We start from the raw sequence: 26,811 nt of genomic DNA, 5'->3' as shown, positions 1-26,811 counted from the left end.
CAAGTACTGTGTGTCCTCTCGAGTCAGCTATTCGAGCGTGGGTGTTCGGAACCGTCAACGGGTTGAAACCATAACACTTGTGGAGTCCGGACTAGTAGAGCAGCAGTATTGTGGAACGACCAATCATAGTTTAGATCAACCACTATCTTGCCCCTGTCGAACTCAGACACGTGAGGGTGGTCCATTGATAGTGACCGGGCCAAATATCTCACGAAATAAGCATCAAACGAAAAAACTACAAAGAACGAAACTCGACTAGCTTGAAGGGGGAAACCAGATGGCGCTATGGTTGACCCGCTAGATGGCGCTGCCTTAGGTCAAACGGATATCAAATGCGTTTTTTTTTAAATAGGAACCCCCATTTTTATTACATATTCGTGTAGTACGTACAGAAATATGGATGTTTTAGTTGGACCACCTTTTTAACTTTGTGATAGATGGCGCTGTAATAGTCACAAACGTAAGTAAGCGAGAAAATGTAACTGTTATCCACACCAAACTACTATGGCAGACGCTACAAAGAAGGCATTGTCTATCAAAGTGAGGTTTACTGCTAAAATTTCGAAATGGGACATTGCAAGAAGAATAGAGCTTATGACTGCGTCCCATACCACCAGGACCTTTCCTTTTACGAGCACTGGAGTTTTCGACTATTCCACCTAACATTTCGCCAGTGCGGACGGTATTTGCTTCGTGATACATTACCCGTGTTAAAATTGACCGTTTACCAATTGCGGATATCATGTTCATGTATGGCTATTGAGATCAAAATGCCCAACGGGCTTGTGCTATGTATGCTGCTCGGTATCCTGGAGGACATCATCCAAGTGTCCGGACCTTTTTCCGGATAGACACGTTATTTAAGGAAACAGGAAGTGTTGAGGCACATGTGAAACGTCAACCACGACCTGCAACAAATGATGATGCCCAAGTAGGTGTTTTAGCTGCTGTCGTGGCTAATTCGTACATCAATAGCAGACAAATTGCGCGAGAATCGGGAATCTCAAAAACGTCGGTGTTGAGAATGCTACATCAATATCGACTGCAAAAAATGGTTCAAATGGCTCTGAGCACTATGCGACTTAACTTCTGAGGTAATCAGTCGCCTAGAACTTAGATCTAATTAAACCTAACTAACCTAAGGACATCACACACATCCATGCCCGAGGCAGTATTCGAACCTGCGACCGTAGCGGTCGCTCGGTTCCAGACTGTAGCACCTAGAACCGCACGGCCACTCCAGCCGGCAACATCGACTGTTCCCTTACCATATTTCTATGCACCAGGAATTGCATGGTGACGACTTTGAACGTCGTGTACAGTTCTGCCACTGGGCACGAGAGAAACTACGGGACGATGACAGATTTTTTGCACGCGTTCTATTTAGCGACGAAGCGTCATTCACTAACACCGGTAACGTAAACCGGCGTAATATGCACTACTGAGCAACGGTAAATCCACGATGTCTGCGACAAGTGGAACATCAGCGACCTTGGCGGGTTAATGTATGGTGCGGCATTATGGGAGGAAGGATAGTTGGCCCTCATTTTATCGATGGCAATCTAAATGGTGCAATGTATGCTGATCTCCTACGTAATGTTCTACCGATGTTACTACAAGATGTTTCACTGCATGACAGAATGGCGATGTATTTCCAACATGAATGATGTCCGGCACATAGCTCGCTTGCCGTTGAAGCGGCATTGAATAGCATATTTCATGACAGATGGATTGGTCGTCGTTCACCAGATCTGACGTCCCAGGATTTCTTTCTGTGGGGAAAGCTGAAGGATATTTACTATCGTGATCCACCGGCAACGTCTGACAACATGCGTCAGCGCATTGTTAATGCATGTGCGTGCATTACGGAAGGCGAACTACTCGCTGTTGAGAGGAATGTGGTTACACGTATTGCCAAATGCATTGAGGATGACGGACATCATTTTGAGCATTTATTGCTTTAATAAGGTATTTACAGGTAATCACTTTGTAACAGAATGCTCTCTCAGAAATGATAAGTTCACAAAGGTACATGTATCACATTGGAACAACCGAAATAAAATGTTCAAACGTACCTACGTTCTGTATTTTAATTTAAAAAACCTACCTGTTACCAACTGTTCGTCTAAAATTGTGAACCATATGTTTGTGACTATTACAGTGCCATCTATGACCAAGCGAAAAATGTGATCCTACTAAAACATTTATGTTTCTTTACGTGCTACACGAATATGTAATAAAAAATGTGGGTTCCTGTTTAAAAAAAAACGCATTTGATATCCGTTTGACCTACGGCAGCGCCATCTAATGGGCCAACCATAGCGCCATCTGGTTTCCCCCTTCAAGCTAGACAAGTTTCGTTCTTTGTAGATTTTTCGTTTGATGTTTATTTCGTGAGATATTTGGCCCGGTCACGATCAATGGACCACCCTGTATAATCAAATAGCTCACCTATTTCATGGCACCGAGTCCCAGTGGCAGGTCACCTATCTAATGGCTTCCAGGGGCAACAAAAATTTGTTTTAAAGTATTTCACGCAATTACTGATACTGTCATAAACTACTCATTTAGGGGTTCAGAATTGTGTTAAATGTGTAACACAGCAAGACAGGCAGACTCTTAAAAATGACAGCACGATGGAACAATTATACAAATGTACAGGCAAACATATGATTACAGTTTCAGAAAAATTTGATTATTCATTATTCAAGAGAAAGGGGAATACAAGTTGAGCAAGGTGATAACACGTTGGTCTATCTTTTTCTCAAATGAGAAGAGATCGTGCCACCTTGCTGGCAAAGGTAGGGTTTGGCAAGCACGAAGACAAGTACAAACTCTCTTCGTCTACAGGCGGGGCATTATTTTGCTGAAACGCAAGACCACGGTGACTTGCCACGAAGGTCAACAAAACGGGGCGTAGAATATCGTCTACGTGCCGCTGTCCTGGAAGGGCGTCGTGGATGGCAACCAATTGGGCCCTAACTGTAAAAAGAAAGTGGCTGGCCAGACCACCAAATCCGGGCCGTATGGCGGGCAACAATCAGGTTGGCACCGCACCGCTGTCCGAAAGGTCGTCAAACTTGTCTTTGCTGGTCATCGGGGCAAATTTCGAAGCGGGACTCATCACTGAAGACAATTCTATTCCAGCGAATGGGTCTCCAGGCCGAAGAAGTATCTGGAGAACATGGAGCATTACAGGCAGGGCCCACTAACAGGCTCAGGATTTTGACGATGTAACGCACCAGTTGGTGAGAACTGGACACGATGTTCCTCAGGAGGACATCTAACAACTCTATAAATCAATGCCAAGCTGAAAACAGCTTACGTAATGGCCAGAAATGGACCGATGCGTTATTGGCTTGCTGGATCTGTGAAGCTCTTTCTCTCGACTAATTCACCGAATTTTTGTGAAATTGCAATAATTTGGCTGTATATGTACACCACACTTACGAGTTCCATCCTATTCGAACAATTCGCTGATGGTGCGGCGTCTTTTTATGATTTTTCACTGTAAATGATGACAGCCAAAACAGTAGCAGATTTATTAAAATTCTTGACCACGGTTTCGGTATATCTAAATATACCTTCATCAGAGGTAGAATACACTAAAATTACATCCTGCAATGGAGATTTATAAAACAATTGTGCCAAAGGCTTCGTCAGTAGGTAAAACATCATCTCTTCTTCTTCTGCTTCTTGTGTTACGGCCTCTGTAGGACCACGGGTAGCCCATTCGTGGACTGCATTTTCCTCTTCTTCTCCCAGAACCTCTTCATTCTTTCTCTTCTTCTCTCCCGCTCTTCTCCCGAGATCTTCAGTTTGCGTTTCTTCTGGCGGCTCCACTGGTGACATTCTAACATTTTCCTGTATTCTCTTCTGTCATTGATCTCCGGCATATTTGTCGGTGTATATTTATTCCTCCATATTTCCTTTCCTTCGACCTTGATCCCCAATTCCAACCAGTCCTTCCGAAGTTCAACAATCCACTTGGTACCCGTCTTTCCCCTTGTCCTCCCTGTTGTTTGCCGCACGCTCCTCGTCATTCTGTCGATACTCATCCCAGCAAACCTTGCCCTTTTGAGTCTGATTTCCCCGGATATTGTTCTCATGTTCCGGTTCAGTTCTTCCCTAGGTCTTCGCATCCACTTCTCTCTACCTCTTTTGGGACCTAGTATTTTTCTCTCTTCTTTCTCTAGTTGTTCTGCCCCATTTCTTCCAAGTGTCATCGTCTCAGCAGCATATAATGCTGCATTCCTCACTGTTGCCTTCTAGTGGCTTATCTTTGTCTCTGTGGATATAGTCTTTTTTATTGTATATCTCTCTCGTCATGCAGAAGGCTGACTCATCTTCTTTATCCTCTCTGTTATTCCCTCCTTGCTCCTGTTCCTTCCTGTTATAAATTCTCCCAGGTATTTAAATTTGTCCACCATTTCCACAGTGCTTTGCGGTGTTTACCAACCTGCTGTGGTGTTTAATGTCTATGTCTTGTTATAGGCTATCATCAGTCCTACCTTTCTGGCTACCTTACTTAAGTTGTCGGGTTGTGTCTTTGCGTCTTCTTCCGTCTCACTTACTATTGCTATGTCATCTGCAAAGGCTAGGCAGCCCACTTGAGCCCTGTTGTCCTTTTTGTCCCCGACATGGGTCTTTGGTATTCCCATTTCCTCGTTTATTGCTCCCCACTGCCTGATCACTTCGTCCAGTGCTATATTGAACAACAATCGTGGCAATCCATCTCCCTGTTTAACACCAGTCTTGATCTCAAATTCTTCTGACAGTGCTCCTGTGAATCTCACCCTTGTTTTTGTGTCTGCCAGAATTTCTTTTATGAGTTCTTGTGTAGTTCCATCAAGTCCTCTGTTCTTCAGGATCCTAACAAAAGTCTGTCTGTCGATGGATTCATATGCCTTTGTGAAGTACACTACTGACAACGCCTTTGGCACAATTGTTTTATGAATCTCCATTGCAGGATGTGATTTTAGTGTCTTTTACTTCTGATGAAGGTATATTTAGATATATATCGAAACCGTGCTCAAGAATTTTAATAAATCTTCATCCTGCAACTGCTTTGGCTGTCATCATTTACCGTGAAGAATTTCAACAGTTGCTGTTTCAGCCATGTTTAAAATCTTGTCTTTTTATGTCTTAAAGGGTATTACTTAGTAACTGCGTATATGTCTTAAGGCAGCGCAACTCGGCATGCGTAAATACCAAAAACGTTTTCATTAAGTTTTTGACAGCAAGACTATTTAGCATATTTCATCAAACCTTACCCATAATTTCAAACCAAAACGAAACATTTTCACTGTGAGACCACTCACGTAATAGTGAAAGAAAAAGATATTTGTCATTTACTACGTTTTGGTTGTTTAGCTATGTTCCAGAAAGTCAATGAGAAGCGGACCCTTCTAGTCAACGAAAAATGTGACCTTATCTTTCCCGCAGCTGCCGTGCCTGTTGTTTCTACTACGCTGCAGAAGTTTCGCTGGGAAGCTCTTACATAGTCTCAGTAGAGTCACTGTCTCTATCCATGCGATTTCCATGTTTTTGGAGCCCTGAAGAAAACCATTCATAGTCTTCGATTTGCTTGAAACGAAGAAATGCCCGCCTGGGTACAATGATGGTAGCAGCACCAAGAAGATAGTCACCACTTGACAATGGCGCCGGGCGCGGTGGCCGAGCGGTTCTAGGCGCTTCAGTGCGGAACCGAGCGACTGCTACGGTCGCAAGTTCGAATCCTGCCTCGGACATGGATGTGTGTGATGTCCTTAGGTTAGTTAGGTTTAAGTAGTTCTAAGTTCTAGGGGACTGATGACCTCAGATGTTGAGTCCCACAGTGCTAAGAGCCATTTTTGACAGTGGCCGAGGACTACTCTGCCGAAAGCTCGTGGATTTTAAACCACCTGACGCGGCTGGAAGCGCGAGAAACCTTTATTAGCACATATAGCCGTGAAACTATGCACTCCTATATAACGTACACTCATGTTCAGAAAAAAGAGAACATCTTGAACAACTAGAGATAGGACGTTTATAATCACAGGAGATGTACGTTAGTATGTTCTGCAGGAATGATTAGCATTTGAACCATGTTGCCCCACTCGTTCAAGGTCAACATCAACATCGCGGGCAACACCACCTACCGGTAACATGTGTCTGTGGCTCTCGTTATTGCTATAAATTGAAGGTAATGGATCAGGGCGATGTTAACAGACGTGTAGGATGACTCGTAGATGTATAAGCGAACCACACAGGCAAGTCAATGAATTTGAAAGAGTACGCATTATCGTCATGAGAGAATGAGATGCATCCATCCGGGGATTGCTGCTCATGTGAGACAAAGTGTGCAACGGGTGTCTGCAGAATGGTTCACCGAAGGCCGAAGGCCGGGTCGCACCAACCAGGTCACTTTGTCACTTAGCCCTACCCCCTCCCTCCCTCCGACGAGACACCTTCTCCGAATGGTATTGAAGAACAGATCTGCGTTGCCCTCAGCTTTGGCGCAACAGCATAACTGTGTAACACTTGTACACTATCAGAGAAGAGAGTCCGTCGTCGTTTATTACGGCATGGGTTACGTACGTGGTGTCCACTTCTCCGCCTACCTTTGACAAATGTGCAGAAACATGCTAGATGGCAACGTGTATAGAAAGATGTCACTAGGGACAGGAATGGCATCAGCTAGTTTTTTCGGACGACTCCAGGTTGTGTTTGTTTGAAAACCATTGCTACCTTTTGGCACGCCGCAGACGGGGAGCGGCATCGCAGTGACTGCATTCGCACAAGACATTCGGCGCCAACTTAAGGCCTTATGGCGTCGGGTGCTATTGGGTACGACCACAAATCACGGTTGCTGCGTATCCAGGACTCTGTGACCAGAGTGACTTACGTGAATGATGACTCACGTGAACGACATCCTGTGACCTGTAGCGATATCCTTTCTGCACAACACCCCACACGCCATTTTCAGCAAGACATTGCACGAACACGTGCCTTCTTTGTGTCAGAGGATGTCAGCCATTAGTCCTGGCTCGCCAGATGACCAGACTTGTCGCCAATCGAAAATGTGTGGGATTTGGGGAAACAACAGGAGCAGTGCTGTGACCCAATGGCAATCACCGCAGATGAACTTTGGAAGTAGGTGAATGCAGCATGCATGGCTATATCACAGGATGCCATTCGCGCCTTATACGCATCGATGCCATCACGCATGGAACAATTTATCAGGGTCCATGGCGAACCCAGTGCCTACTAGGCTACAGGGCACATGCTGAACCGAGGTGACTGAAATGCTAATCGTTTGTGCAGAACATACTAATGTACATGTACTGTGAATATGAACGTCATGTCTCTAGTCGTTCAAGGTGTTCTGTTTTCTTCTGAACAAGAGTGTATTAACACTCATGACGATTACTCTCAAATGAAAACGTATGATTTCAGAAACTTGTTCAACGCTCAGACATCTATGTTGTATGTATGGAGACTAAAGTGACGAGTGAAAATTTGTTCCAAGGTCAGGATTCGAATCCAGGTCTCTTGCTCACTAGGCAGATGCGTTGACCACTAAGCCACCCTACCACAATGGCTTACCGAGCGAGATAGCGCAGTGGCTAGCACACTGGACTCGCATTCGGGAGGACGACGGTTCAATCCCGCGTCCGGCCATCCTGATTTAGGTTTTCCGTGATTTCCCTAAATCACTCCAGGCAAATGCCGGGATGGTTCCTTTGAAAGGGCACGGCCGACTTCCTTTCCCGTCCTTCCCAAAACCGATGAGACCGATGACCTCGCTGTCTGGTCTCTTCCCAAACACAACCAACCAACCAACCACAATGGCTTAGCACAACTATACGGACTAGCCTAGGACGCCTCTCTTCTCAGTCAAAATTCCGCTCACGCTGCAGCCCACTTGGTAGTCCAATTAAAGTTTAACAGTGAGCCGTGGTAAAAATTTGCTGCTTTGAAGAGCGCGCTGCAGCGCGTAGTGTAAAGCAGTCGCCCTCCATTTCTAGCGGTGGCGCCGCTGTGGCTATCGCAGCTTTGGTGTCTCCCTCTGGTGGGAAAGGGGAAAGGTAGCCTGTTCACGTGCATTTAAGGGGCGCTGTGAGCGCCCTAGGGGCGAGTCCGGTCAGTTGGTCAACCGGGGCAGTGTGGGGCAGTCAGCGTCTGTCTGTCTTCCGGAGTGCTAGTATGTGTTAGGCCGCCAGTCTGCTCGAGTTTGTTCAGGCAATGGTCATCGGCGGTTGGATCGATCGGTTTGTCGGTCGCGCACTGGGACACAAGATGACTTGTCCGTCTTGAGCGTCGGCGAATCTGAGGTCGCCGCGTCAGTCCAGTGAACCGCGGCGTATAGCGAGGGGTAGTGGCTTCGCGGCTCACACGAGAGCAACAGGAGTCAACCTGCGACATCGGTCTGGCTGGTGCGACCTGCGACGCCGTGAGACGGAAGATCGGCGCGCCTTCCTGCGTCCGTTGAAGCGGCTGGCAGCGGACGGTTCGGGAGAGCGTTTTGGGGGTGCTGCGCCAGGTCTTCGCCAGACATCGCAGTTTATTACAAGTTAAGTTATTCGTGATATGTTATTTCATTTCCTTGTTAAATTCTACTTGTTTTCTTGGCCAGTCTCTCGTCCGCATTTGTTAGGCAGTTAGTGTCTGTCTGTCTGTCGGTCTACCGTACGTTAATAGCCGCCTCTGTCATGTTTGTCGGATTCGGTGTGTTAACGAATTTATTGCTTGTAGTGTAACGCCCGAATTCCTGCAATATGTTTTTATCTTGCCTATCATCTTGAGTGGCGGGAGATGTGTAATGTTGTATATTTTATGTAAGACTGCATTTCGTGGGTTCTTATTTAAATGGTAATTTAGAAAGTTGCCCCCCTTCGGCCGTAAGAGTTTTTTTTTTTTTTTAAAAAAATCAAGTTGCACCGTCGGTGGCAAGTTAATCTTTTTGATGTTAGTGTTTTTTACCATTTACATCCCTCCTACGGGGTGCGTAGTTTATATGCTTGTGTGAGTTGTTAAAATTTTTAGTTTATTGTAATCTGGTGTCTTGCAAAATTGCACCAGTGTAGTCTTTCAGAGGTTGTTGTGAGCGGTCGTGACTACGGCCATGTCAAAAGGCAGTGGCAATGTTCTCAGCCCGAAAGCTCAGCCGGCCGGAGTGGCCGAGCGGTTCTAGGCGCTACAGTCTGGAACCGCGCGACCGCTACGGTCGCAGATTCGAATTCTGCCTCGGGCATGGATGTGTGTGATGTCCTTAGGTTAGTTACGTTTAAGTAGTTCTAAGTTCTAGGGGACCGATGGCCTCAGAAGGTAAGTCCCATAGTGCTCAGAGCCATTTGAACCATTTTGAACCGAAAGCTCATACTGTCAATATTTGTTCTTTCTGCCTCTGAATAAAATCCTAACTTGAGATTTTGAGGGTGCTTTCTGATTATAACTTTAAATCTGTATAAAAAAGGGTGTTTCAGGAATAAAATTTCCATTTGTTGAAAGAAACTTAATTTGTTTTCATCAGTTACCCACTGGCAACTACTTGCACGCTCACATAGTGTGACTAAATGTGTTATTGTTCTTGATGAATCGCTAGTAAATAAAGTAAGAAAAGGGTTTGGAAGTAAATTCACGGTTCAAACAGCATTGAGAATTGTAAAGGTCTACGAAACCATATAGTTTCATTTGATTGAAGCACCTATGTTTGGGTTTTAGGCAAGATCGCCCATTTGGTTCGATGGTTACGTGCTATCCCAATGCAGTTAGGAGTCTCTGCAATGCTGTTCCAGGTTAGATGGGATACCAAGTGGGATAAGTTGTGAATGGGAAATTGGACTGAGGAAGGAGGCGCGATAGAGCAGCCCGTGCACTTGTGCGAAGCCGCTGCACTAGGGTCGTGTATTGGTTACAGCACCTGACGAGTGAGCGCGAGATCCGAGTTAGAATTTTCATGCGTCGCTTTAGTCAACATAGATACACAGTCAACAGTTTACTTACTTTCCTTCATCCGTCTTGTTTTCGTTTGACTGCCCCTAATAGCCTGCAATCGTCACGGTGTTACAATTTTAATGGGCGTCAGTTTGTTAATAACCAACATCAAGCCCTGTGGCTTCGACGACATAAAGCACTGTGGAAGGTTGTTTAATTTTCTCAAATGACGTCTCGGTGCTGCCACTCTGTGTTTTCCATCTCTTTTGAGCCGGGCAGTAGCTCCGGAGGCGGTCCTCGCAGTGCTAATGGCGGGCTGGACGGCCGGAGTAACGGAACACAAGCGGATGTGGTCTGTCGCGTTACGGCACCGGCCCGAGGAAATTAAGCGTGAGAGCGGCTGCGGCAAAGTGCCGGCCTGTTAACATCCGCCGCGAGCAGGAGAAGGAAGCGCGCCAAAGTGGCTGGCAATTTATTCAGCCCCAGGCGGCGGGGGCAGCGGCGGGCCGTGGGAACGCCTGCAGCCGCGCCGCGCGCCGCCTGAGGAATTCAATTAAAACATCGGACAGTCTGGAGGGAAGGGGGGGGGGGGGGCGTCTTGGGGCGCGCACGGATCGAATTCCGATCGCGAGGCGCAGTCGCTGCAGCGGCCCCGCTCTGCCATGTTCCGCCCTGCTTCGCTACCTATGCAGCCGGCTGCCGCCTGCCCATGTCTACTCGGTTCCCACGACCTCTGCCTCCGCCCCCACATCTCTCGCCACATTTAATTAGACGGGTGCTGCTCTGACAGCTGCTGCACGCTCAGTCCTTGCCATCCCTCTCCAGTTACGCAAATTCATTTCTCCTTTAGAGAAACAGGCACCCTCAACCTCTGCGAAATTATTGCTCGCCATCCACCTCACACGAGCTCTGGAAATTTCTCTCCCGGTTTCATCGTCGTTGGGAGCAGGCTCATGTTTTGAGGTTGATCTACCTTTCACCTCCCAGACACTCTACTACATTGCACGGAAGGTTGCATTCGAAGGAGTGAGCAGATTAGACGTTCTACTTTAATCTTTGAACAAGTATATGCACAAAAGAAACATCTCTCAAGACTTGCTGGTGCAGCAACACTGCGAGTGCAGCACAGCGATGTTTACCCGTGCTGCAGAGGGTGTCCGGCGGCTACATCCCGCCTAACACGAGAGCCCGACGGTGCATTAATTTCTAATATTTTAGTAGACTCATTCCATTTCGTAATAATATAAGCCATCATTATGGCGTATCATACCTATTTTATGTAAATTTCGATTTAAAATACTCATACTTCTTTTTTGTATCACTGTGTCACATCTTAAAGCAATTCCAATGTCACTATATTCCATAGCATATTTTGTTATGATTACAGATTTAACATATACATAAAAATAGTATACAGGGTGTCCAGCCTAGGGGTTCACAAAATCACTTGTTTGCATTTTAGTAATTATTAAGGCTTATAACTTTATTTGTCCAACATTGTACGTAGGAGCTCAAACATTTTTATGCACGTTGGTATAGTTCAACGCGGGCACCGTTAGCAGCTCGACAGATATTGAAACGGTATTCCACATCTTGCCACATGTTCACAAGCATGACAGACCTTATGGCCTCCACTGCGACTTATATCTACTAGTCTCAAACCTATCAGATCAACATGCCAGTCTCTGGCATGATATGCATGTAAATTACGTAAATATTTTTGACTGTGGCCCCTGTTACAATTTTATACCGAAAAGGGGCTGTTATCTAAAGCCATGGCTTCGGATAATTCTTGTTTTGGCCGTTTTGTATATTGTAAGAGCCTTTCGGCTTCAGATAATCTATTGTACCGTCATGTAATGTAACAAGGCCCACTCCTTCTGAAGAAGGTATTTTTAGAAACATCGAAACTTAGGTCGACGGCTAATTAACCGTTGTTTTGCAACTGCTTGGCCGATTTTTTTCCACCTCTTCAGATTTAGAACCCTAATTCCACAAAAAACTTCCCTGATAAGCCCTCATGCACTGAAATCCAGCGACAGTGAGATCTGGAAACTGACAGGGCCAGGCAATGGGTCTCCCATTCTAATCCAATTCTCACGAAATGTCTCATTGAGAAATGGGGTAATATCCCATGGTATTCGGGGAAAGGAGGGCCGGATAGGGGAAGGGACACCATCCTGTTGGAAAATGACGCCAGGAGTCATCTGTGGAACTGCATGGTTCGCCAACATGTCGAAATAGTTGGTTCAAAATGATTCAAATGGCTCTGAGAACTATGGGACTTGATATCTGAGGTTATCAGTCTCCTAGAACTTAGAACTATTTAAACCTAACTAACCTAAGGACATCACACACATCCATGCCCGACTCAGGATTCTAACCTGCGACCGTAGCGGTCGCGCGGTTCCAGACCGAAGCACCTAGAACTGCTCGGCTACAACGGCAGGTTCGAGATAGTTGCGCCCTGTCACTGGCGCGCACGATATGGTGCGGATCACGTCTTGGAGACCGTATCTACCGATTTAACACAAAATATCGAGTTCTTTCGTTATAATGATTTGTTTGTGTATGTCTCTAGCCCCGACAACCTGTATAATAATACGAGTTACACGAGAAATATTCGAAAGATTGTCTGTTCTAACGTCACATAATGATCAGAGACTGTTTTACTTAAGGCAGCCAATGTTACTACAGAGTAGCACCATTGCAAGGTGTACTGAAACTTGTTTCCTCTAGTTGAAATGTACCTAGTAATTCTTAGTAATTCTTGGAGGGGGGATCTACGAAGACAAACTTTAATGGCAGGATAAACGAGCTGAAAGGGGCCTAATGTTATGTTAAAGATTAGTTAAACGCATATTTATACTAACACTATGATGAAGAGTCGCCAGACTCCTGAACGTTAATGACTGACTAAAAATAAATATATTCTGTAGCCTGTATGATAATTGAAACCTGTCAGTCGTTTGATCAACAGAGTGGTCAAAACCTGATGTGCCTCATACATAAGTAAGGCTGATGGCCCTCGCTAGTCCATAAACGAGGGGTGACGAAAGTTAACTAGCTACCGAAATAACAGCAATAGGAATTCAATTACTGCACATTTAGTTCACAAGAATCTGCACAAGTGGGAAAGACTAAACACTGCGAACATCTACATACAAAATAGGAAAATGCACCTGAAAAACTAACCATCGCAGTTGCACGAAGTTCACGCATAGTTCACCTTTAAGGAAGGGGTATGGCGGGCATAATGCCCGCCTTAAGCCTTGACTATTTCCTTTCCTAGGTTGCACTCACACCGGTTGAATATAGAGACGAGCATGGACTTGGTCAGCACAGTTCACGAACTCCGACGATGCAGTCAGCATCACCTAGTTAAGACTCCAAAATCACCGGATGCGATTTTTTTCAGTCTTGTTAGAAAAAATAGAAGTGCCAAAATAACAGTCTGAAAAATTCCTGAGTCACCATTGTGCACATGGGGAGCGCATAATGGTCACATAACTAATAAATTGAATACATAATTTTTTCAGAATAAATTTCTACCGAGAAAAATAAGGTAAGGCGATTTAAAAAAATTGACACTTTTTCACGTAAACAGTAATTTTTGTCATCACCAGTTGCTGCGTTCTGTTCGTGGGCAGCACTGCACATCCTGGACACTTGACCACAACCGCTTGTGTAATCCTGCAAACCACCCCTTTCCTGCCATTCTTGGCTCTCTGTTAAAATTATGTGTAGGATCATTCCTCTTGAACACTTAAAATGCAATACACTGCAGATACTCAAGAGTGGTATTGTCCAAAGATCGCAGTGCATACGAAAATTGGCAAGTCCATCGATACCACAGATGCTAGCGATGTCTCCCTCCAATTGCAACGACGAATGCGAGGCGCTTCTGAAAACACACTGTCTCAGCACCATCACACCGGGTGATTATAGAGCCGACCATGGACTTGCTCAGCACAATTCATGAACTCCGACGATGCAGTCAGCATCACCTATTTAAGATACCAAAATTATTAAAATTTCAGATGGAATCGTACTTTTGTTTAATGTTGAACTTTTACATCAAGAGAGGAGTTTGTAATTGCTATAAGTGATGCTTTAATGTTGAAAGGCAGTTATAAATATCTTACTCACTTCTGTGGCGATGGATTGTATAAGATTAAGTGAATCTTTTTACTATTCTCATAATAAATTGAACTAATGTTCCATATATTGTAGTTCTGATGAGCTATTCCCAGAACACTCACAGAGCACATAGTAAAGACTGGAATGAAATGATAATTGAATCAAAACCCTACACTGCCGACAGGCATTGATATACATAAACGGGGACAGTTTAAAATGTGTGTCCAGACCGGGACTTACTTGGCAGACTCTCCTGAGCCACTGAGGGCACAGAGGATAGCGAGACTGCAGGGACTTATCCCTTGCAAGCTCCCAGTGAGACCCACATTCCCAACTTAATGTCCACCCACTACATTCGTAGTGCCCCTGCCCATTACACTCATTACTCGCGGCAGACAATCTTACTGAGTCCTGTAAGAGTTCGACAATGACAGTACTTAGCTTGAATGTACAGTGTTAGCTTGCAACATAAATTGGAGTCCTTGCTACACACAGTTTTTAAACAAGCAATGGATATGGATCACAACAATCTGATAGCGTAGCACTCTCTGCTTGGCGATGCTAGTTTCCTGCGAATCCTGTCCACTAACGTCCTGACACTGATCCGATACTGAGTACTACTGGCCGCATACGGAGCCATCTGAGCGACCGAGGCTGGCAGGAGCGGCTCCTATATTCACTTCCTGCAGGTGTCGCTCGTGTGGCGGCGCTGTCCTAATCAGCGGACCATTGGCCAACGTCGTTTCACCGCATTCTCTGGTCTTGCGTTCTTCGTCTTCGTTCCGGCGCTTGTGGTTATACCAGAACATTCCTCCCCCACAAAACAACGGATCATCATCGTGTAGGGAGTGCGACCACGGCAGGGGATGCAGGAGTGGGAGTGCAACGTCGGGTCGGAAGCTGTGGCTGCAGGGGACGTCAAGCTTCCGGCCATACTCCGCCATCCGGCCTGCGCTCAGGCGGAAACGTACCCTGGGAAACGACCAGGAGGGTACGCGTCTCCACCTCCTGCTACCATGAACCAGATAAAGAAGGCGGCGTCTGCTGAGCTGTGGGCGGGTCCAGCTCCATCGGTAGGACGAGAGGAGGCGGAGGAAACGAAGGCTCCATGGGGTCGTCCCGCGGTGTCGTGATGATACCCTTTGGCGACTGCTGTGGGCGCCCTGTTCTCGGGATCAGTGAATCAAGGGGAAAAGAGACTGAAAGATCATCGAGTACATGACAGAGGTGAAGTTGATTTTGATGGCTGCACTGCAAGCCATCTGGATCTGAAAGAAGATACGTGCAAGGGCCTAGTCAACGGACGATCTTGCCTCGCGCCCACAGTCTGCCGCCGCTATAATCCCTGTAAAAGACAATATCATGCGACGCGAAGCGATACTTGCGGCCTTCCTTCGGCGCCGGATGCTGTGGAGAGTGGAGCAGACGGGGCAGTGTCCAATGGAGGTGGCCGAGAAGCAATTCCGCCGGCGATGGTCCATCTCGTGGGTGCGAACGATATGATGCGAGAAACCGTTGAAGTGCTTGATCCCTGGAGTGTGTGAAGCGGAGATTGGCCATCTGCTGCTTGAATGTTCTGTTAAAATGTTCCGCATCGCCGTTTGACTGTGGATGGGACGGTGCACTATTTAGCTGCTGTATGCCATTCCGTTCACAAAATGTTTCAGAATCATTTAACGTGAACTGAGAGCCATTGCCTGGCACTATTACTTGAGGTAAGCCTTCTAGGCAAAAAATCGATGACAATACCTGAATTGCGCTACGCGACGTTGTCGAGTTCATTGGCACAGCAAAAGGAAACTTGCTGTATGAGTCAACCACTATCAATCAGCTAGAGTTCCAGAGATGTCCCGTAAAGTCTATGTGCACACGTTGCCATGACGATTGTGACTTATGCCAAGTAGAGGGTTTTTGTGCCGGAGCGGACTGATTTTCCGCACACGCGTGACACTTGACGTCATCTGTTCTATTTGGGTGTCCATACCCCGCCAAGTACAGTATCGACGCGCTAATTGTTTGGTACGAACAATCCCCGAGTGCCCCTGGTGAAGAAACTGCAACACTTCTTTTAGCAAAACTTTAGGAATCAACACAAGTGACTGTCCACTCTCATTTTGAACAAGGATCACACCATTATGTACAGCGAGGCTATGCCGACGTGCAAAGTATCTGTGCACTAATAAGTTCTTTGTACTGTGGAAGGAACGAGGCCTAGCTGTGAGAATGTACGAGGTGCATTCAAGTTCTAAAGCCTCCGATTTCTTTTCTGATTAACTACTCACCCGAAATCGATGAAACTGCCGTTACTTCTCGACGTAATCGCCTTGCAGATGTACACATTTTCCACAACGCTGACGCCATGATTCCATGGCAGCGGCGAAGGCTTCTTTAGGAAAATCGCTGAGGCAGTAGCAGCACGGCTGGTGAATGTGCGGCCACGCAGAGTGTCTTTCATTGTTGGAAAAAGCCAAAAGTCACTAGGAGCCAGGTCAGGTGAGTAGGGAGCATGAGGAATCACTTCAAAGTTGTTATCACGAAGAAACTGTTGCGTAACGTTAGCTCGATGTCCGGGTGCGTTGTCTTGGTGAAACAGCACACGCGCAGCCTTTCCCGGACGTTTTTGTTGCAGTGCAGGAAGCAATTTGTTCTTCAAAACATTTTCGTAGGATGTACCTGTTACCGTAGTGCCCTTTGGAACGCAATGGGTAAGGATTACGCCCTCGCTGTCCCAGAACATGGACACCATCATTTTTTCAGCTCTGGCGGTTACCCGAAATTTTTTTGGTGGCGGTGAATCTGTGTGCTTCCATTGAGCTGACTGGCGCTTTGTTTCTGGATTGAAAAATGGCATCCACGTCTCATCCATTGTCACAACCGACGAAAAGAAAGTCCCATTCATGCTGTCGTTGCGCGTCAACATTGCTTGGCAACATGCCACACGGGCACCCATGTGGTCGTCTGTCAGCATTCGTGGACCCACCTGGATGACACTTTTCGCATTTTCAGGTCGTCATGCAGGATTGTGTGCACAGAACACACAGAAATGCCAACTCTGGAGGCGATCTGTTCAACAGTCATTCGGCGATCCCCCAAAACAATTCTCTCGACTTTCTCGATCATGTCGTCAGACCGGCTTGTGCGAGCCCGAGGTTGTTTCGGTTTGTTGTCGCACGATGTTCTGCCTTCATTAAACTATCGCACCCACGAACGCACTTTCGACACATCCATAACTCCATCACCACATGTCTCCTTCAACTGTCGATGAATTTCAATTGGTTTCACACCACGCAAATTCAGAAAACGAATGATTGCACGCTGTTCAAGTAAGGAAAACGTCGCCATTTTAAGTATTTAAAACAGTTCTCATTCTCGCCGCTGGCGGTAAAATTCCATCTGCCGTACGGTGCTGCCATCTCTGAGACGTATTGACAATGAACGCGGCCTCATTTTAAAACAATGCGCATGTTTCTATCTCTTTCCAGTCTAGAGAAAAAAAATCGGAGGCCTTAGAACTTGAATGCACCTCGTATGTTAGCGCAATGTTCAAATCTGAATCAGCTTCCATGGCCTGTGCGATTTTTCCATAGTTCAGCGGAAAGGATTGAAGCAATTCAGAATCATGAGCATCGATGTGACAACAAGATGCAACAGAAGCGTCAAAGTCTGTATCAGAGCCAGTCGGAAGAAGTGAAAGCGCGTTCCCATTGCCATGTCGAGCTCTCGGATGATACAAAATCTCTTACTGGTCTTAAGACAACAACAAAGCCCATCTTTGCAATTTTTGGGCAGGTTCCGTCGGATGAAACAAGGACTCCAAAGGCTTGTGATCCGTTACTAAATATAATTTTCTGCCATACAAATAGTGGTGAAATTTGGCAACAACATAGCCAATGCCTCTTTCTCAATTTATGAATAGTTACACTGAGCTTTGGACAACACTTTTGATGTGAAAGCAACAGGTCTGTCTTTATCACCAATTCTGTGCGAAAGCACTACACCGATTCCGTACGAGGAAGCATCAACTTTCAGTAACACTGGTTTGTCATGATCAAAGTGAACTAAGCAACGATCACTAAGCATCCTTAAGTTTTTGAAAAGCAACTTGGTACCCATAGGTCCAAACAAAGGCGACATTTTTGGGACCCAAACGGTGCAACGCAGTCGCGGTTTGTGCAGCATTTGGTATGAACCGAATATAATAGTTCATTTTCCCTAAGACTGACTGAAATTCTGTAACATTGCGAGGAACCGTCAAATCTCGTATGGCTAACAAATGTGACTGAAGAGGATGTACACCTAGACAGCTTATCACATGACCAAAATACTGCAACTCAGGTTTAAAAAATCACACTTGTCCAGTCTACACTTTAGTCCTACATCACACAACACACGAAACAAAGCACGTAAAGTTGCAATATGTTCTGCAGGTGTACGACTTGCTACTACAATATCGTCCAAACAGTTTGAACAGTTTGGTACTTGCGCAGTCAGCTGTTCCCAATACCGTTGAAAAATGGCGGTAGCGGAAGCACCACCAAAAGGCAAACGTAAATATTTGAACAAGCCCAAATGGGTATTTATTACACACACTTTTTGAGATTCTTCAAGTGGCTCTGAGCACTATGAGACTTAACATCTGACGTAATCAATCCCCTAGAACTTAGAACTACTTAAACCTAACTAATCTAAGGACATCACACACATCCATACCTGAGGGAGGATTCGAACCTGCGACCGTAGCGGTCGCGTGGTTCCGGACTGTAGCGCCTAGAACCCCTCGGCCACTCCGGCCGGCGTTTGAGATTCTTCATCGAGCGGTTTTTGAAGATATGCATCGCGCAAGTCTAGTTTTGAAAAGTGGCGTCCAGCACCTAATTTGTCCGTGATGTCCTCTGGGCTTGGCAATGGATAAGTAACTATCACAGTTTGTTGGTTGACTGTAGATTTAAAGTCAACACAGAGGCGAATGTGACCTAAAGGCTTATTTTCCAAGCTAATAGGCGACGCTGACGATACACACGTCGACGAGGCATAGTGCTTCAATGCTGTTGCAGATAGAGCTCACAGCAGAATGGTTCCGCTGGCGTGCACTGCCCGCTTTTATGTAGAGCCGGTGACCTAGGTGACTTAGACTGTGCAGACACTGGCCGGCGAGGCCTATCCCGTACGCGCGCGGTAGTCATACTAGCTGCGCGGGCCAGCTGATGTGCTGTCCTGGCGCCCAGCCAAGTCTGGCGGGTTGCGTTCACCGACTCGCCAGGCGCTGAGCGGGCAGTGTGGCACTACGCTTTCGAAGTTTTTCAAACTGTTGCATCCTTGATTCCCCGGTTCATTTACGCTCCCGGGTTACAGAGGTCAAGGATCACACTTTATTATATATTATAGGAACGAGGCCGGCGCACCAACTGGCGTGCGGAGCTAGTATGTCTACTGCGCGCATACGGGATAGGCATCGCCGGTCAGTGCCTGCAAAGTCCGTTATCAGTGCTTTACGTAACCAAGGTCACCCGCTCTATATAAAAGCGGGCAGTGCACGCCAGGGAACCATTCCGCTGTGAGCTCTATCTGCAACAGCATTGAAGGACTATGCCTCGTCGACGTGTGTATCGTCAACGTCGCCACTGCATGCCTGTGTACAAACATATTATTAGCTTGGAAAATAAACTTGGAGGAAATGGAACTGCACAAGCTGTTAAATTGAATGGACCCATATTCTTTCAAGGATGCAGGGTTAATTTTACCTTGGACGTTGCTACGTGGAATTCCGGTAGTGGTTGGTTTACACTGGCCATTGTCCGTTGTGAAAATGCATCACTTCCTGGACGGGAATCTTTCGTCGATCGAGATGTCATCGCCTACAAAACGTAACATTGTGGTATCGACCTGAAGACTCAAGGTAGACCTACTTACGTGTATAGTAACATGCCATTTACATTGTTTACCCCCTCCTGTAGAAAAGTTAGTAATGATGAAGAAATACATGCCTGGATGAAGGGACTCGGTCTACTTGCAGAAAGTGCAATGGTAACAGGTGTGGCACAGCATAATTTCGGTTGAGCATTGTCTTTCAGCGTAATATGTGCAACAAAATTCTTAGCTATGCCAAAACCTTCAGAAAAGAGTTTCAGGAATTCTTTTAGCAAGATAGCTACACTGTCTTTTGCCTTGAATGCAGACATGGAAAACACCTTGTACTGAATGTTAAAGCCGAAGAAATCAAAAGAATCAAGACAAAAAAGTTCTCACAATCGCGTGATTGTAGCACCGTGAAAGTCACTGTTCGCCTATGCAAGCGATAAATAGCAAGCAAAGTACATGTTCCGAGAACGAGAACGTCTCGTCCTTTTTAAGCTGTCAGTTGCGTACTAGTGTTAGACAGGCATCGGGAGCCAACAGTTCATATGTGTGACAATTAAGCAATGTGTCAGAGGCACCCATGCCCAATTGAAATCTCACATGTCTCCCACAAATAAGTAAATGAACAAAAAGTTTGTTTGACTGGCATATCACTAACGAAACTGCTTGCTTACTAGTTGCAGACTTGGAATATACTGCACTAAAGACCTGGGTACCATCTGACTTTCGGAAAAGCATGATCCACACAATTCCGAAGACGGCAAGAGCTGACAAGTGCGAGAATTATCGCACAATCAGCTTAACAGCTCATGCATCGAAGCTGCTTACAAGAATAATGTACAGAAGAATGGAAAAGAAAATTGAGAATGCGCTAGGTGACGATCAGTTTGGCTTTAGGAAAAGTAAAGGGACGAGAGAGGCAATTCTGACGTTACGGCTAATAATGGAAGCAAGGCTAAAGAAAAATTAAGACACTTTCATAGGATTTGTCGACCTGGAAAAAGCGTTCGACAATATAAAATGGTGCAAGCTGTTCGACATTCTGAAAAAAGAAGGGGTAAGCTATAGGGAGAGACGGGTCATATACAATATGCACAACAACCAACAGGGAATAATAAGAGTGGACGATCGAGAACGATGTGCTCGTATTAAGAAGGGTGTAAGACAAGGCTGTAGCCTTTCGCCTCTACTCTTAAATCGGAACATCGAGGAAGCAATGATAGAAATAAAAGAAAGGTTCAGGAGTGGAATTAAAATACATGGTGAAAGGATATCAATGATACGATTCGCTGATGACATTGCTATCCTGAGTGAAAGTGAAGAAGAATTAAATGATTTGCTGAACGGAATGGACAGTCTAATGAGTACACAGTATGGTTTGAGAGTAAATCAGAGAAAGACGAAGGTAATGAGAAGTAGTAGAAATGAGAACAGCGAGAAACTTAACATCAGGATTGATGGTCACAAAGTCAATGAAGTTAAGGAATTCTGCTACCTAGGCAGTAAAATAACCAATGACGGACGGAGCAAGGAGGACATCAAAAGCAGACTCGCTATGGCAAAAAAGGCATTTCTGGCCAAGAGAAGTCGACTAATATCAAATACCGGCCTTAATTAGAGGAAGAAATTTCTGAGGATGTACGTCTGGAGTACAGCATTGTATGGTGGTGAAACATGGACTGTGGGAAAACCTGAACAGAAGAGAATCGAAGCATTCGAGATGTGGTGCTATAGACGAATGTTGAAAATCAGGTAGACTGATAAGGTAAGGAATGAGGAGGTTCTATGCAGAATCGGAGAGGAAAGGAATATGTGGAAAACACTGATAAGGAGAAGGGACAGGATGATAGGACATCTGCTAAGACATGAGGGAATGACTTCCATGCTACTAGAGGGAGCTGTAGAGGGCAAAAACTGTAGAGGAAGACAGAGATTGGAATACGTCAAGCAAATAATTGAGGACGTAGGTTGAAAGTGCTACTCTGAGATGAAGAGGTTAGCACAGGAAAGGAATTCGTGGCGGGCCGCATCAAACCAGTCAGTAGACTGATGACCAAAAAAAATAGACCTGGCCCTAGCGACTAGAATTTTGCGAGTGGGCCGAATTCTTATGATCGTTCCGTTGCAAACGTATGGATTGCACATGTCCTTTCCCACCGTAAGTGTAGCGGTGAACTAGTCCTGAGTGACAGTCTTGGCCTTCGTGCCGTGTATAACAGCGAGGGCAAGACTTAATTCCGTTCGCCTGTGTAGCTGCCTGTTTAGCGAACTGCTTATGCGGCATGTAGCGTTGGTTATTCGGGTTGGGTAGTGCAAGCCGCAGCTGAATGGGCCGATCGCAGGTAAGGGACTCAACCCGACAAGTAGCTGGCTGCTCAAATGTACTCTACATAATCAAAAGTATCTGGACACTTGGCTGAAAATGGCTTTCAAGTTCGTGGCACCCCATTGGTAATGCTGGATTCAGTATGGTGTTGGCCCAGACATACTTTCAATCAGTTTCTGGAAGGTTTCTTGGCGAATGGCAGCCCATTCTTCACGGAGTGCTGCACTGAGGAGACGTATCGATGACGGTCGGTGAGGCCTGGCCCGAAGTCAGCGTTCAAAAACATCCCATAGGTGTTCCATAGGATTCATATCAGGCCTCTGTGCAGGCCAGTCCATTACAAGGATGTTATTGTCGTGAAACCACTCCGGCACAGGCTGTGCATTATGAACAGTGCTCGATCGTGCTGAAATATGCAATCGCTATCCCCGAATTGCTCTTCAACAGTGGGAAGCAAGAAGGTGCTTAAAACATCAATGTAGGCCTGTACTGTGATAGTACAACGCAAACCAAGGGGTGTAAACCCCCTCCATGAAATACACGACCACACCATAACACCACCACCTCCGAATTTTAATGTTGGCACTACACACGCTGACAGATATTCACTGGGCATTCACCATAACCACTCCCTGCCGTAGAATCGCGACACTGTGTACCGTGAATCGTCACTCTACACAACGTTTTTCCAGTGTTCAATCATCCAATGTCTACCCTCCTCACACCAAGTGAGGTGCCGTTTGGCATTTACTGCCTTGATGCGTTGCTTATGAGCAACTGCTCGACCATGAAATCCAAGTTTTCTCACCTTCCACTTAGGTGCCATAGTACTTGCAGTGTGTCCTGATGCAGTTTGTAATTCCTGTGCGATGGTCTGTATAGATGTCTGCCTATAACATATTACGACCCTCTTCAACTGTCGGTGGTCTCTGTCAGTCAACAGATGAGGTCGGCCTGTACTCTTTTGTGCTGTAAGTGTCCCCTCACGTTTCCACTTAATTATCACATCGGAAACAGTGGACCTTGGGATGTTGAGGAGTAAGCAAACCTCGCGTACAGAAGTATGTCACAAGTGACACCCAATCACCTGACGACGTTCGAAGTCTTTGAGTTCCGCTGAGCGTCCCATTCTGCTCTCTCACGATATCTAATGACTTCTGAGGTCGCTGATACGGAGTACCTGGCAGTAGGAGGCAACACAATGCACCTAATATGAAAACCGTGTGTTTTTGGAGGTGTCCGGATAGTTTTGATCACATAGTATTCAGCTGTGCGTGGCTCATGTTCCCACCATCATGTATTTTACACCCGGTTTTTAACGTACTTCCACTTCACTACGTTAATTTTAATTACTACTGTCACTGAGTTGCTGATTTACCTGAACGTGACCGGCGCTAGTAGTGCATAACGATATATCTCTTCTCGTAGTATCCTTGCTCGACTGCTGTTACTTCCCGGTCGTTGTCTGTCGAAAGGCAGTTCGGGTTGCGAGTTCGCGCTGCCAGTCAGTTGGAACGCGTCTGGAGTGCAGTCCGGCCTGCCAGTCGGGGAGTTGTATTGCGGCACTATAGTTCAATTCTTTTATCTTGGCGGCTCGCGCAAGCCCGCCCAGACGCTGGAGATTGCTGCGTTGCCAGTTGCACACGACGCACGCGCCAATAGAAGCAGCGCCATAGTACAGCATAGTTCGCAAGCTTACGTGTAGGGGGGAGCGCGCAGTTCATGAAATAAAGCCACCACGGCCGCATTAACCCTTTCGCTGCTACAAAGACGTGCTCCCTGCATTCCGCGCTGTGGGCAATTTTGTCACTGCACTGCTCGCCTGTGCAGACACATTGTGTTCCGACTGCTTTGACACTCTTTATCATTCGATTCCACAAAAACTATTTGGCTCAAAAATTAGATTTTTACCTATCTTATTGACTGATACCTTCCCCCCATAAATGACTTAATTTTGTTTCGATGTTCAACGCAGTTATTATGCAGCATTAAATATAGTAAACCTCTGCACGAAATTTTGAAGAGTTTGCAGAGGTAAAAGTCCATAGAGTATACTTTCCGTATGGTCGATTTTAGTTGCCACAATGTTGAGAACGAAATGTGGACAAGATACCTATATATTTCATTTAATTTAAGTACCACATAAGTGTCGTATGTAATATTGAGAAATATTCCACCTTTCGCGACTGAAACAAAAGTTTTACTTACACTGGGCACGTTTGGCTTTATTTTAAAGCACTTCAATCAATCAAAAGGAAGTAGACAAAATACATTAAACAAAACTGTGGACTTACAAAAACATTAGGACTTGAATATACCGTCTGTCAGTGAAGTGCTCAGAGCTATGTCAAATATAATTTATTTGCTAAAACACTGATGAGCCAACACAAACGTTGAATATTGTGCTACCGCAGCACAAAACTACGAAAGGTGACTTGGCAATGGAGGACACAAAATACAGTCCTCTTATGATGCTTCAAAAGAGAGAAACGTGTCTGGTCTAAATAAGTCGATTATTACAGTTGCAGAAGAGGGATATATTTCAATACCATTGGTAAAACTGCGACTATGGAACAAAAACAAGAAATAGAACATGAATACCATTGTGTATGTGCCATACCTTTCACCGATTGAAGTGCTTTAAAATAAAGCCAAACGCACCGTGTGTATATAAAACTTTTATTACAGTCGCGAAAGACGGAATATTTCTCAATATTACATACGACACCTATGTGGTACTTAAATTAGATGAGATATTGTTATACAGTAAATATTGTATGAAATTTAGGTATCTTGTCCACATTTCATTCTCAACATTGTGGCAACTAAAATCGACCATACGGAAAGTATACGCTATGGACTTCTACCTCTGCAAACTCTTCAAAATTTCGTGCAATGGTTTACTACATTTAATGCTGCACATCAAAACAAAATTAAGTCATTTATGGGGGGAAGGTATCAGGCAAGAAGACGTATAAAAATCAAATTTTTTTGCCAAATAGTTTTTGTGAAATCAAATGATAAGTGTGTCAAAGCAGTGGGAACACCATGTGTCTGCACAGGCGAGAAGTGCAGTGATGACAAAATCGCGCACAGCGCGGAATGCGGGGAGCACGTGTCTGCAGCAGCGAAAAAGTTAATGAAGAGGCAAAGCACTAGAAATTTCATTCAAACGAATAAAATTCGTGAAGTAAGGCACTCCAATATTATTTTTAAATAAAGAAAATATCAAGCATCACACAAGGTTTGAACTCACAACCTTTCCCTTTGCAGCCTAACACCCTAACCGTTACGCTACTTCAGCTCCTCGAACAGTGTGACTCCATAAGGAGTCTAACACCTCACACAACTACTTATAAACACTGTTGGTATGACTATGAATTACTCACGCTTCGTCGAAGTACAATAGGAAATAAACAGTTGCCGCTGTTCTTTATTGCGAAAAAGCGGTTCGTGAGAATGATACCAACACCTTTCCTTGCTATCACCTGAACTAGGAGGCTTATTGCTTGTTTGGTTTAATTAATTAATAGAATATGAAGCAATTGGTATAAAGAATGCTTTTTCCAAACTTTCTGTAAAAGAAAATCCATCAAGACATTGCTTTTGTTCTATTACTTTAATTATGACTGAACGTTTCTAAAACTGAAGACACTCGTCAGTGGTCTGCACTGCTGTCGAGATCTGGCAACGTCGTTCTCTGTTCATTGGCTGACTGTGTTTTGTGACGTCAGATGCGCAGAACGAACCTAAACTCGGCCGCCAAGATATATGACGCGCACTTTAGTGCAGGTGGGTGGAGCAGCACTGAGGTCTGCGTCGACATGGCGCTCCCGACCATTGCCGCCACACATCACTTGAGCCAGGCCACGGTCTTGGTGGACCGTCGGTCGGTCATCCTGCTGGACGATGCGTTTTGGCTCGCCAATCGTTCATGAGTCGGCTGTGTGTGTGTGTGTGTGTGTGTGTGTGTGTGTGTGTGTGTGTGTATCGACTCCCAATTTGTCCTCATGTGTGCTTAGTTACTGTTCGGTATCGTTCGGGTCTTTGTGGAAGTGTTTGTTACGTTGTGTGTGTAGTTCGCGTTATTTCCACTGACAACTATTTTAGATGTCGTCGGCATTCAGAGGGCAGTCGGTCGGTTGCTGCGGAACAGGGAATTTATCTCCGCGCAGTGCAGTCGGCTGGGTCCACCGGCGGCCCCTGCACAGTGTCAGAGCGTGTGTGGAGCTGTCCAATCGCTACGAGCTTCGTGGTGCACCCACCCAGGACGTGAAAGTTGAGTAGTGGTTTCAAATACCCAAGCTACGTCCATTTATGTTGTGTGCTTCGTTTTGGTGGTTCGCGGTTGGGGAGGTTTCCCTGTGAGCAACCCCGAGTGTTTCTATTGCTGAAATTTAGCCGCCACGCGGTGCAATTAACTATATGTGTTCACTACAATTCAAGTGCACCAGCGGAATTTTCTGCCTTGTGGCCGCTATTGTACTGGTTACCTGCCCTGGCCACTGACGTAAATTTAGGCAGTGTTCCTTTTGGGTGGAGTTAACTATATTACCGATTTCAAATCCAAG

The 26,811-nt window shown here is 45.6% G+C and overlaps 1 protein-coding gene across 1 annotated transcript in view; it reads right to left on the bottom strand.

The window, feature by feature from the left end:
- Window positions 1–10,394: 10,394 nt before the first annotated feature.
- LOC124803206 overlaps window positions 10,395–26,811 on the bottom strand; it is a 101,281-nt gene continuing 84,864 nt past the window's right edge. Inside the window, exon 2 of the mRNA XM_047264387.1 lies at window positions 10,395–10,458. Coding sequence (XP_047120343.1) covers window positions 10,395–10,458 — 64 coding nt within the window. The remainder of the gene's footprint in view (window positions 10,459–26,811) is intronic.

This window comes from Schistocerca piceifrons, chromosome 6 (genome assembly GCF_021461385.2).
Source record: "Schistocerca piceifrons isolate TAMUIC-IGC-003096 chromosome 6, iqSchPice1.1, whole genome shotgun sequence".
NCBI lineage: Eukaryota > Metazoa > Arthropoda > Insecta > Orthoptera > Acrididae > Schistocerca > Schistocerca piceifrons.
Note: the sequence above shows the minus strand (reverse complement) of the source record. Positions and strands in the feature narration are given on the sequence as shown.